The 13,663-nt window shown below is 40.1% G+C and overlaps 2 protein-coding genes across 4 annotated transcripts in view; both read right to left on the bottom strand.

The window, feature by feature from the left end:
* Window positions 1-3,362, bottom strand: part of trappc9 (trafficking protein particle complex subunit 9) — a 266,554-nt gene extending 263,192 nt beyond the window's left edge. For 2 of the 3 annotated variants that reach the window (XM_085792340.1, XM_085792339.1), the window contains exons 1-2: window positions 3,280-3,362; window positions 921-1,516 (exon numbers count right to left, since the gene is read on the bottom strand). In XM_085792340.1, the coding sequence (XP_085648466.1) occupies window positions 921-1,504 (584 nt within the window). In that variant the 5' untranslated portion in view covers window positions 1,505-1,516; window positions 3,280-3,362. Of the gene's footprint in view, window positions 1-920; window positions 1,517-2,918; window positions 3,186-3,279 lie in introns of those variants that run through there. The other variant, XM_085792338.1, reaches the window with a different exon arrangement.
* A 1,127-nt stretch (window positions 3,363-4,489) lies between these two features.
* On the bottom strand, window positions 4,490-11,814 carry sh3bgrl3 (SH3 domain binding glutamate-rich protein like 3). The gene is made up of 3 exons (XM_085792337.1): window positions 11,729-11,814; window positions 8,631-8,798; window positions 4,490-7,176 (listed from the first exon to the last, which is right to left on the bottom strand). The coding sequence occupies exons 1-3, from the start codon at window positions 11,771-11,773 to the stop codon at window positions 7,111-7,113; spliced, it is 279 nt and encodes a 92-aa protein (XP_085648463.1). The 5' UTR covers window positions 11,774-11,814; the 3' UTR covers window positions 4,490-7,110.
* Between the last annotated feature and the right edge of the window lie 1,849 nt (window positions 11,815-13,663).

Here is a 13,663-nt window from a genome sequence, read left to right as displayed (position 1 = left end):
CGAAAATACCACACGCCATGTAGAGCTCACGTCTCTGCCCCGCCAATCTAAAAACAGCTTGCACCGACAATTAAAGGTAATGAACCTACTCCTAACACTATAGGGATTATGGCAATGGGCCAATTTGCCAAAATGTTGAAATATCCCTTCAAGGTTATATTTGCTGTATGAAGAAAAACACAGGTATGGTCCTTTAACTGTCTTCTGCATTCACTACAGAAGTACTGTCAGAATGGAAAACACGGGGTCACGGGACCTGTGAATATAAGACTAGTGCTTTCTTAACTGTAACAGTGACAAACACAGGACTGTTGTCACAGTATGCGAGTCAACTACTGCACTGAACTGTAGGTTTTACAGACAGGTGGTAGGTTTGTGATGAGTCTTGACTCTTGCTTAACTGGGTTTTTTGTTTTAGTTTCCAATGTATGCTCTGCATGAGAATAATTTGCTGTCAGTGTCAGGATGTTTCAAATCAGTTTGTGCAAGACACATCTGGAGGAGTGATGAGTTTGGCTCAGAGTCACGAGCAAATGCACAACAGTCCCGAGGTGTAGCTGTTTCTGACGGGGCAGAGCTAAAGCTTATGGGGCCGGCGTGGGTTGGACTAGACTTACGGAGCTACCGTCTCACCTTTTCACACCCAACAATAAACTCACAGGACAGTATGAGAGAAAAAAAAAGAAGAAGAAGAAGAAAGACAAATAAACCAAAGGTAAACAAACAGAACTGAAAGCAGCAAAAATCAAAAGACAGATTTTTGAGAGGAGAAGTTCTTTAAACTGGCGAGGCCAACATGTAACAAGCAACTTGACACGGAAACAAACACGTTTTGAAATAATAACGCAAATTATCACATCGACAAACTCAAGACTGAAGCACACCTGTACCAGCCTCTACATGCCGAGGAGTGAACTCACCTGCTGTCTGTGTCCAAACCCACAAAGTCCTTCTTCTCGAAGGGAACGCACAGCAGAGGGATCTTGTCTCCAGACTTGTCCGTGGCCCGGTCCAGCCGCTTGGACTCCAGGACGATGAATATGGACTCCACAAAGTCCTCCACTCTCTTCTCCACGTCGGAGCAGTCGTCGAAGCCGGGGTAGAAGGCCACGTCGGTGCGCTGCTGCTCGGCGATCTCTCCCTGCAGCTCGAACACCAGCAGCCGCGAGTCGTACAGCGTGGAGCTGTACACCTCCTTCTGGCCGTGGAAGCGCTCGGCGGTCTGCGGCCACTCTTTGGCCGTGGCGCAGGTGGTGATGGAGACCAGGCCCACCACCTTGCGGTGCGTCTGGAAGTCCCCCCACTCGTTGTTCTCGGGCAGGTAGTGGTGGCGGTAGCGGATGTAGAGGAGGCGCTGGGAGTCCCTGATGCTCACCTGGCTCACGCTGGCGATGCGTTTGTAGATCTTGAAGAACTGGTCCTCGGGTACTATGCCGACGGGCTGGACCACCACCAGCACCGTCTGGTGGTCCTCGGCGCTCTGCATGTAGTCTGGGACGCTCATCTTCACATGTGGCTTCATGGGACAGAAAGACAAGCAAATGTATCAAAGCTGATCATTTATGTTTTTGTTTTGTCAAGTCTCATATGTTGAGTTTGGTCGATTAAAAATAACAGACAAAATGCATTGATTGGTCAGTAAAACATGGAGCAAAAGGTGCTGAAGGGATCGCTTATTGTGCCTACTCTTTGTACATCAAGATATGCATTTACAAGATGAAGATAAAGAGCAAATAGGACAGAATTAATATTATCACTTATATTTGCAAAACAAAAGAGAAGGCTACGAATGGACAAGCTAGACTTCCAGTTTTTACAATGTGTCATGATACAGCCCTATAGTTGTCAATAATGTTGTTTACACAGTTTTTTAATTCATAGTCAAGATTATTCCAAAGTTTTACTCCCTTTATAGATATACGATGACTTTTCGTACTAGTTTTTGCATGGCTTCAGATGCATGTCTGCAACTGATTATTCAACCACTTTTATGTTTCTTTTATATCTCTAAAATAACCAGGACCAAAGCTGTGAGCACCACAGATTCCTCCAATTCACTTCCACTGAGTTGGAGTGGACTGGAGTCATACAGACGTGGACAGAAATTTTGGCACACTTCCATTAAAGAAAGAAAAATCCACAATTGTCACTGAAGTAACCAGAAACTGGAAAAAAAAAAAAAAGTTGTGATAGATGGAAATTAACTATTGAAAATCAGACATTGCTTTTGAACTGTGGTTCAACAGAATTATTTTAAAAAACAAACTAATGAAACTGGCCTGGACAAAAATGATGGTACCATTAATCTTCACTGCAGTCAGTGACTTCTGCACCTGCTGACTCCTGGTCAGGTTAGGTGTGCCAGGTGCACAGGGTGTCTTGAATGCAGGATGCAAAAATGAAGCTGTACCTACTGTGAAACATAGATCTGTTGAAAAACTATTTAAAAGCAATGTCTGATTTTCATTACTTCATTTTCACAAATCTTTTATTTATTATTACTTTTGTCAATTTCAAGTTTTTCAATGACAATTGTGGGATTTTTTCCCCCTTTAACAGAAGGGTACCAACAATTTTGTCCATGTTGGTCTAGGCTATATCTAAATCTAAGAGTTACCAGCAAAGCACAAGGATGCATAACAACTGTACATTTATGCCAACTTCAAATACATAATACAGATTAACCAAACGGAGTTTAAGTTAAACTACGTTGTGAGCACACACACAAACCTATAGGTCCTCTGAATGCACCTGTGCTCCACACACTTACCCAAGTAGTTTCCGTGTTAAAATAACTTCTAATGTTTGAATGAAAAAGTGCAGCTTAGAGTCTCTAATATCCACAGCATGGACAAACGGACCAGTGTGATTCCTATTCAGTCCAAACGCGCTGTTTCTAACAAAGTGTAGTGTGTTACCTCACAGCAGTGCGGGCTACTGTCTCTGCTACACAAACACCAGGCTGTGTCGGCTAAAAGTGGCAGATGGAGAGATTATTGCAGTGGTCCGATACAATGAAAATGTTATAAATACCTAAACAGGCACTGGATTCATTGGCTTGTACTGATCTATTTTTAGACCAGTTGAAATAGTGAACATTGAGCTTTTATCATCTCAAAACACTTGTGCCAGCTAGCTTAACTCTGCTAACTAACCTGTGCGTTTGCTGCTCCTGTCAGTCACACAGTGACGGCGCTGACCGGAACACACAGGTTTCTGATGCACATATCAACTGTCTCTGACACCATTGCAATAAAAACACTATTTTACTCGGCTTACCTTGTCAGTATCCTGTCAAATTTCTCAGCTTCCTTCCTTGGACTAATGTTTAGTAACGTCGCCGACTCAACAGCAAAACTTCCCGTGACCGTTTTCAAAATAAAGTAATTCTACATTTACCCCACCAACCGCAGCGCAGACGGTGGGCTGTAATGTTGTTTTGGGCTTTTATTTTGAAACCACGATGTATATTTCCGCTATCTTTTTCTTCTGCGGCAAAGTGAAAGGTCTAACGTGCTACAGCGCCACCCCAAAGGAGCACAGAGGTACTGCGGTTGAGTAAATAAAGGAACTATACTAAATATAGAGGAACTATGCAGGATTTGTGGCTTAACTATGTTACATTTTTACCTGGAGTTAACTGCTTTAGATTAATTGTGATGGTTTAATAAATGGCTTAACTTGTTACAAGGGAGAATGGAGGCTCTCTGCCTTCCACCTAGCGTCTCTAGGCTGAAAACCAACCTTGCAACAAAGACGGCATCTTTGATTGCAAGATAAGCGCCGCTGCCCCGGTGTCCCAGCTCTTGTCTCTGTCCCATGCCCTGTAACCCATATTCTCTTGTTTATGACAGATTAAACTACACAAATATATGATAGAGAATATGATATAACGTTGTGTATCGCTCTATTGATTGTTTTCTCGCTGGCTTCATTGTAAGGAAACTCACATGGCCGGGAGGAGGGTTAACAAAACTGTGGAAAAGCAACCGGACTTACATAGTTCCTCTTTAAAATCCGAAATTTACTTCCTTTGGTATTTTTTTAATTCATTATGTAATATTCTTCTTTACAGAATTTTAACAAATTTTTCCCAGTTACTAATGAATGATCATTAAACCTGTCATAAGAATAACCTTATGGTTTGCCAATTGGACAGAATGTAAATTTTATATTTAACAACAAACTAGATGATGTCTGTTATCATTATATAGAACATACTAATGATGACGTCTTTCTAACAGTTATTCTGAAAAAATATGTGGCTCACGTGCAACTGCAACAAATGCACTGACACAACTAGATCTACTATGGAAGATGCCATTCATGTGACTGCACTGGCAAACATAATATTACACCAACATGCAAATTAGAAATGACCATCTTGTGGGTGAACTAAGATCCCTACACTGTCTTGTAATATTCCTCATTAAAATGACACATTTAAAGTTTTAGTTCCACAGCCAATTAAAAAACATATCCAGACAGGTAGATTCAACTCCATTTTATTTTTTAACCCATAAATCACTTTTCACAATCTTCTTGGAAGACAACAGCATTTTATTCCCTAATTTCTTCTTTTTTTGGCCAAGGGGAATTGGTCCAAAAGCAAAGCAGGAGCTCAGAGAGACATGGAATGTCTTAAACATGATTCATAGTGAATATACAACAATAACAGGCAAACACCTACAACCACCGACCTACAAAACAGTGCACAAACATTGTGTGTGAAGGCTGTCATTACTAGGGATCCCAAACCGTAACAACACAATTATGAAAAGCAAAGTGGGGGTTTGACAGATGAAACGATTACAAGAAGGGAAATCATGTTGTTCTCAATTTTTAAAAAAAGACATGAAACCAATACAAAAACATAATATTTAAACTGAGATTAATGAAATGTATGATGCAAATACATAAAAAGCACAAATAAGTGAAGCCTTCATTTTTCCCATGTGGTGAGTGTTCCCTAAGGCTAGTGAGACTGAGTCCGGTCAATCTAAACGCACCAGCTTTGACCTTCATGTCATTCAGAATGAGGAAGGGTTTCAGTGCATAGTCACATTACTGCATCTTCATGCCCAGTACAATCAGTGAAACTGACATTAAATAAACAGCAGAAGGAAAAAAAGCTACGTGGTTGAAACAAAGAAGATTCACATCTTTCAGTCCAATCATTTAGTCTCCCTACCAAATGCTCCCTTATAAATGTTTGGCGTCATGTTGCCCAGCAATGCAGAGCACCCATTGGTGAAGCTTTCAAGTTATACAGTAAAATTATGGAAAAACATAGAAGATGTCAGGTAAGTGCTAATACTACAGCAAATAACCACCTCCAAGAGAGCGTTACAGATACATTGGCACCAAATGTGATGTTAAACACATTGTTCTTCTTGCTCAACTGTTTGCTAGAATCAAGCAGCCAACTACTGAAATGTTAAACCACTTGTTTTTTCAAGAGTACGCCGACTCCTGAGGAAGTTTGGTTCAATGGAAACCATTATAGCATATCTAATGGGGAGTATTTGGTCCACAAATCCATCCTCTCTACATGATCTTACTAATACTGCAATCCCCTCCTGAAACCCTCGCCCTCAGGAAGGTTTGACCAGACTCCAAAAATAAAGTTTGCAAAATTGTCTTTTCATCTGGATTTTATTTTGCTGCTTTGTATTCTTTAATATCTCATGTAATTTTTGATTCCTCACATTAGGATCAAATTTGTGTGGTTTCTCAAATCAGCCACCATGTTTAAGTTTCAATGGTGGTGTGTTAGTTTCTAAAGTTCCCTACACATCCCAGAAAACACATGGGGCACACCCTCAGTACAATTCATCTTAAAGGCACCCTGTGGAGTGTTTGACTATTTTTAGTTGTGTAGAGCCATGATTTTATCAGTGGGTTCCTGTTTTGCCTCTTATGCACACAGGAAGTATATTAACTTCTGCCACCAGTCTCACACTACTGAGACTGACAGGTAGTGGTAACACACAAGTTGGGTTACCTATGAGTTTCAAAAGCTAGCTAGCATAGATATTGACAATGCAGATTTTGTATTATTTTAGCAAATAGGCATTTCCTTCCAGACATTTGTAAAGACAAATAACCTGAAGGATAACGCACTTTTGTAAACACTTTACTTATTAATAATAATAATAATAAAAAACTCCACAGGGTGCCTTTAATATGTCGCAGACGGGTGCTAGTTTCTAGCTTCATTAAAGTTAAACTTTATTTTTGATATCTGGCCAAATTCTGGCCCAAAAAAAAAACAAACTTTCTGAATGTTGGTGGCATTACAGCCCCTCGAACCAGATCAGCACAGGACCTCAGTGGGCTACAGTGGATTTGCTTCTTCAAACCAAACCTCTCGTCACATAATTGCATAAGGTAACCAATGGACCAGAAACAACAATAAACTGTCTGTGCCCAGAAGGCATCTTACAGCTGGTAGAACTTGTAGTTAATTGGGTTTTAAGGACATCACGGTCCTTGCTACTTCCGTGTGCACTTGCATCCATGTGAAGTACGGATAGTGTGCCGTCATGTACAACATGGGAACTTGAAGGCTACAGAAAAAAAGACAACAAGGTAGTTAAGACTGAGTGATGATGTGTGTTTGGTCTGCAGAGGATCAGGAAGATTCTGGGTTGAATGTTGTCATCCAGTGGATTAGTTTAATCTCCAGCGATCATGTGGCTGCAGCCAAGATTAGTCGACCTAATTACCGCACATTTAGACACCCCATTGATTCCTAGTGGACTAGGACTCCTTAGTAACACTGGTCTGTCAGACAGGGTCTGAAAGGAATCAAAGAAAGTAACAAAAATTAAAGACATAAAAAATAAAAGGTTAAGACTGATTTAGAGTCTAATGACGCAGTAGGTTGCGGGGAATGTGTGTCTTCTGATTAGCTGAATACGAGATATTTGGCATTCTTTGTTATGGCATTGAAGGTGGATGGACACTGCCAGTGGTGCAGGGAGTGTGGATAAGAAGACCTCCGTTAGGGCAGAGGGTGGGGCCAGGGGGCCGGGGGGCCGGGGGGCCAGGGGGCAGGGGCAGGGGAGGCGGCTGGGGTTAAGATGGAGAATTTACACTTCGACCTCCTCATGCCATTTTCAGGAATTGTTCCACTGTATCAGCTTCCACCGCCTCGGAAAACGATTCATAGTTCTGTGGAGAGGAAGAGAGTCAGTCAGCAAACAGGGAAAGAAAACAGTTCTGATAACAGTTGGCAAGATGAGCAATTCAGAAATATCTTTTTAAAAATGTTTCTAAAAGCGTGCATCAGATTTGCCATGTCATTTCAAATGACATTTGAACCATATATAACAAAAGTAAGACTGAATGCCCCTGGAAATGTAAAATGGTGTAACCACAAAAAAATGCTAAATAGCAAATATTTTCTATATGCACTGTAAAAATACACTAAAAAACATTAAATTGAAACTGATTTTTTTGCTGGGTTTCTATATTTAAATTTTGGCAACACTGAGCACTGTTTTTGCTCAAAAACACCACTTTTCTTCTAAATAATGTTACGAATTATGTATAATTTGTGAAGGAACATAATGTTGCATTGCAAAAGTGAATTACATTTATTGCACATTTTAGCCCAGATTTATTTTCCTGTATATAGTCAGATTTTTATGAAAAAATACTACTTATACCACTTGACACTGGGTTGCATCACATCATTGACCAAAAGTAAAGTCTCAGAATTAACAAAATATCTCATTTACATCAATTAAAGTTGACAAAATCCTAAGGACACCTCTCAATATAACCCAGTGGACAGCTCAAGTGACAGTCTCTGAACTAACTGACCATTAAAATAAATGAGATTCCATAAAACTGATTACAGTGTTCATGCAGGTAGGATTTACAGCAGGCCTGCTGTATCATAAAGATCAGTTTTACAGTATCTATGTGTACCTAACGGACTGGCATGTGAGGGGACATTAGTTTATTACTGGATGTCACAGCAACTCTTTCCCATGACTGGAAAATCACTATCTGTGACATAGAACTCAAACATATACAGACTGAAACATCAGTTTAGGTTATTTTCTCACTCAAACACAGCTGACAAACAGAAAATAAAGACTGAATATCCATGTTGGATGAGTCACGCTGTCTGTTATATTACTGCAACAACAGCAGCTTGTAAATTAAAAGGTAAACAAAAACAGTGTTGTCCTAAAACAAAGCCCTGTGGGACGCCTGGTTTTTGTTTTAAGCTACCACGTACAGCTGTTGTACTGCTGTCATTCCCCTTCTGTCTAAAATCCTCCCACACTTCAGATAATCCTCTGCAGGTTTTCTAGCTGCAGTTTGCATGCTGTTGTCATAATCAATGATATACATTATGTGGATGAATCACCACAGTCTTCTCCAAGTGTTGTTGGATGATTCTCTTCGCCCAAAACATTCCTCAGTTGACACACGGAGAGAAACAGAGATTCCTTCATGTGGATTTATATTGGTCAATAGTGGAATACTTATCTAATCTAAATAAGCCTGACAGCTAATGAATTAAGTTAAAATAAATAACACAACAATATGTCGGCCCTAGACATCTTCTGTTCTGTTAGAGCCGAGTGTGTGTGTGTGTGTGTGTTCCTCACCCCACAGTAGTGATCCTCATTGAAGAGCTGGGGAGGGACAGCTGTTGGGTCTCCTGCTTTGCTTCTCATCTCATCACGCAGCTCCCCGCCCACCGAGATGTCGATGAGCTCGTACTGAATGCTTTTACTCTCGAGGATTCGTATCACTTCAGCCTGCTGAGACTTCACCTGGGAGGAGGGAGAGCAAAAACCACAGCAGCCGTTTGAAAGACGTGTTCAGCACTCAGAGGGAGTTCATTTATGAAACCCTGAGCTAATGATCTGCACGTAGAGAGTAGAGAGACCCCTGCAAAAGGCTGACGGTCACCATGCTGTTTCAGTCAGCGGAGTGAATAACAAACAGATCAAGGTCACACACACACAAAAAAAAAACTGTTTAAAATGTCATTTCTCCTCTAGGGGGAGGACATGCAGACATTTTTCTGGAAAACAGTGCTGAGATAGAGGAAACAAAGAATCAGCCTGAGCTTTATTAAGACTGTGCCTTTAAAAAGCAGCAGCTTTATCTGGCTGGTGGCTGATGATTAATAGACCCAGTGACCACTCTACTATCTTTATGTCAACTGAGGAAGTTGGGAGTGGGGGTTTAGTTCGTAAAAATGTGACCACACCTAAGCACGACACCAACTGGAAAACACACACAAAGCTGGCACTCATTGGCCCACACACACACACACACACATACACACAGCTGTAAGAGAACACTGCTGTGGCCTTACACAGAAAAAGAGGAATTGATTTTTGCTTGTTACACAAAACCGGGAGAGCAGATTCAGCAGTTTACAGCTGCTTTGAATTGTATGAAGTTTGGTGTGTGACTTAGACCACACACAATAATTCAAAAGGAGGCAATTTATTTTGAAGCACGCCCGACAGCTTAGATGTTCCGGTCTGCATTGATTCAATGGTGGAGACAGCCAGGAAAGCCTTCCTGAATGTTGTGTGTATTACTTCCACTGCAGGACATTAAGTGAACTGTATTAAGAAAGATAAATGAGAAAAACATGCATAAAAAAGGGATTGTTTTTATTTTTAAATGTCCCAGTGTGTCTTGGGTGTGTTTTTATAATGGAAGGAAAAGATTATTATAATCTAAACAAACTAAATATATATATACACAAATCTAAACCAATGCATATTAAAATAGTTAACAATCCATTGGTATCCAGAGGTCGGCTCACTGCTGCACAGGACAGGAGAGGGTTAAAAAAAACGAATCGCAGTCACAAAACTTTTCCACTACATGAATTCCTCTCACCTAATAGATACCAGATGTTTGGTCCAGTGCATCGCCGCCATACACTGTTTTCATAAAGTGCTGCAAAAGTTATTTTAGCGAGGGATGTGGTAGTGCACAGTGAGGTTATCTCTGTCTGCAGACCGTCCTGATGTCAGCCTGCTCTACTGTAATAATACTGTGCTGTGTAGAAAATGTAGCAATACTCCATTGCAAAATCAAACTCTTAAAATCTTATTTTCACATCAACAAGTAGGTTAAATATTAGAAATAAAATATTTGACTTTTACAGACACTTAAGACTCCACTGGTTAATTTGGTTTATATATTATCTACCAGGAAGCTCTTAGTTCAGAGGCATTATTGATTCATAGGGTCAATTATTGACAATTCTACAGTAAGTGATACAGGAAGTGCTGCAGATGAAAGATGTCTGTGTGTCTAATGTACATGTAATTGACACCTGGGTGATTCTCTGAATTCAGTGCACTCTGTGTTGTCTGATTTTTGAAAAAAAAAACTTTCAACCCCATAAAAACGACTCAATCCCCTCACAATGTAGCCTATTCTGTTACAGGGTTGAAGATCCTGGCTTAAAGTGACCAATGATCCATAATTTGCCAACACTTGTAGCATCACATGACTTTAGGAAATCATGAAATTATAATATTTTTCAACATGATTGTGTTTTCCTAAACAGTTGTTAACTATCATGTATTTATATAATGGAGTCTCACAATAAAAAACAATAAAATAGAAAAGATGCAATCATTTCTCCTCTTTACAGTATGTTCTTCTAAAGACTTCAGTGATGTCACTTCCTCAATGCTGAGGTTGTTGAATTGAACCATTATTTTTTAAAACAGCTACATAACTGTAGCTATGTTGTTACAGGGTTGACCAAAACTGGGAGACATGATAAAATATTGTATATTTTTTTCAGATTTGTGTATTGTTTTGGTTAAAGCAGTCAGGAATATTATTATATTAACAAAAAACTTAGGTGACTTGCAATTTTTATTTGTTTTAAATTCAATGAAAAATTGATTCTGGTCAACAGGGACATACAGATTTGGCTGTCATCCAGGATTTTCTATTGCTTTTTTGTGTGTTTTATAGTCCAAAGGCACATGGATCCATCAATTTATGGCTTTAAAATGCAAAAAATAAAATAAAATAAATTTTTCTTTGAGGTTTAACCTGAGGGACCCACTGTGCAACGAATTCAGAGAATCACTCACCTAAGTTACAATAATGAGTTTGTTGGAGGCCTTTACAGTGACTTCACTACTGCAGCCTAAAACTGACTGAATTTATATGAAGTTTGGCGAGCAGTTTCCGCACAGGAAGCGGATGCATAAAGGTCAATACAACTAGCTATTCTGGTCAGCTTATTGTGCAGATATGACACTATGATACTGTCGCTGTTTTTGATAAGTCATACCGTCCACACTTTGAAGCTAAATACCTGCAGAGTAAAATTAGCTATAGCCAAACACCCTCCCTCCCTCTCTCCCTCCCTCCGCCGAGATGAAGGAGGCGAGCTTGACTTGCTCAGTCTGTACCATAGGGTCTGTACAAGTCCGTTATGTTAATGCTAATTCCCCCAGTGATAACTTTAACCTTTCCCCGTCGTAACGCTGACGGTTCAATAATGACATAAGTGTGGGCAGTGAGTGTGTCAGGCCCACTGCACTGTTAGTCAGGAAGGAGCTGTTAGTGAGAGGCTGCTAGGTGTGTCTGTGGGACTGAGCACTGTTAGCTGCTGCTGCTGCTGCTGCTGCTGCTGCTGCTGCTGCTACCGGAGCTCACAAACACAACCGGAACGTTAAACGTATGAAATGAGAGCCGCTCGACTCACCGTCCGTGAGGCAGTAACGGTGGTGTAGTACAGTTTGATTCCCATCGCTGCAGGTTCTTCCACACCCTTTGTGCGTCTGCTCCAGTGGCTTTCTGGCTCGTTCGCGTCAAGCTCAGCGGTTTATCGACGAGACGGGAAGGAAGTTGGCTGACGCTGCTTTCAAAATAAAATACCACTTTTTTTTTCTCTCTTTTTTTTTTTTTTTTTACTCGTGTACCCTTTTTGCCTACATTCAGGTCATGATTCTGACGTTTTGTCGCTGAACTCCATCCTGTTAACTTTAAGTAGGAGAAGCCAATCAGATAAGAATAAGGATGGAGAAGGGCAGCGGGCTAGAGCTGCTTGATTAGGACAAAAATCATATTCATAATTATTTTTTATCAGTAGGCTACTATTGAAATTACGATTAGGCTATTAAACATGATTGATTATTTAACATGATATCTCATGCAGCAAGTGTTCTGTCTGTGTAGGATAGCCCTTCGTGCACAATTCCCATAAGACATGAGTAACTAATGAAAAAATTATACTATATAGCTAGGCTAGGATTAAAAAAAAAAAAAAAATGAATTAGTGAAATCAAGTGAGGATCTTCCAAAGTGTCTTCTTGCAGAGTGTCTCTCATTTTATGTCACTTTTCTGCACATTCACTGGCTGCAAACAACCCAGTCCGCCTCATTACTGTAATGTAGGCTTACTGTAACATAATTTTTTGCACAAGACAAGTAGGCCTACAATTTTGTTCTCCACCTCTGGATCACAATGTATAGGAAAATCACATCTAATTGTAACTACCCCTGTCAGTTTACAGTGTTTTATTGACATAGCTATATTCCCAAATAGCAGGTTACAATCAAACTGCAACATCCAATGAAAACATGCAGTGTTCCTGAGTGTGAGGGATCTCAGGGCCAATACTATTCTGCCTAAACTAGCTCTAAACATATTACTGTAACTGCATAGAGAAAAAAGTAGTTAAACAGTTGTTGATCGTTCCTTTTTTCACATGAAAACAAATTGAATGTCTTTTCATACCTCATCACTTGATTCATCTAATGGATTCATTCATTACCGGGTTAATACATAGCCTACTGATATTGATCATTAGTAGGTGAGCAGCCACACAGAAACATTTCTCACATCGTTTGAAAATCAGTTAAGGGCTTCAGCCTGTGACCATCCTCTTGTCACATGCCAGTGGAAGTGTAATATTGAAAACAACAGGAAATGATTTGATCTTGTGGTGAACTTGACAGCACTCTGCCTGCATACTCAGGAAGCTGTTTGCTGTGTAGTGTTACAGTAAGAGACAGTGCATGGGTGATTATTTATTATTTTTCTGTGAAATGTTTAATACAAATTAATTGAGGCTTCTGCATTCTTCCCCCTGCCGTTTGCTTCTTATGTCTTTGATGTTTCTTCCTGTCATCCCATCCCTCCTTTCTTCCTTTAAGGCTCTTTCTTCCTTTCTCTCCTCATTTTCTCCTTCTTTAACCAGAGCTGGCCTCTTTCTACCTCATTTTTTCTGTTAACGCTTCATTCATTTTTCTGCATGTCGCAGTTCAAGACAATAACACACACACAAATCTGGAGCATATAAGCAGCGTCTGGTTTTCCTAAAGGTATCTGGCTTACCTCAACTGATTCATTGCGTGTGTGTGTGTGTGCATTCTGTAACATCTAAGCATTCCGTTTTTTTCAACCAGGGTGTTGAATGAATATAAAGAAATTGTTTATTCTGGATTTCCTGTATTATTTTGGATGATTTACAGAAACTATAACAATGAACATCTCCTTTACCTATTTAGTCATTCATTCATTCATTCATTTATTTGTAGCACCAAAGAAGCCTCGTCTGTTGTTTTGTTGCTTTGTGAACAGAAAACTGCATTATTCACAGCAATTAAGCCATCGTCCACCTGTCCTTCCCTCCAT

This window comes from Trachurus japonicus, chromosome 11, assembly GCF_045865225.1.
Source record: "Trachurus japonicus isolate A0001 chromosome 11, Traja_1.0".
Classification (NCBI taxonomy): Eukaryota; Metazoa; Chordata; class Actinopteri; order Carangiformes; family Carangidae; genus Trachurus; species Trachurus japonicus.
This window is presented reverse-complemented; position numbering and strand designations above follow the sequence as displayed.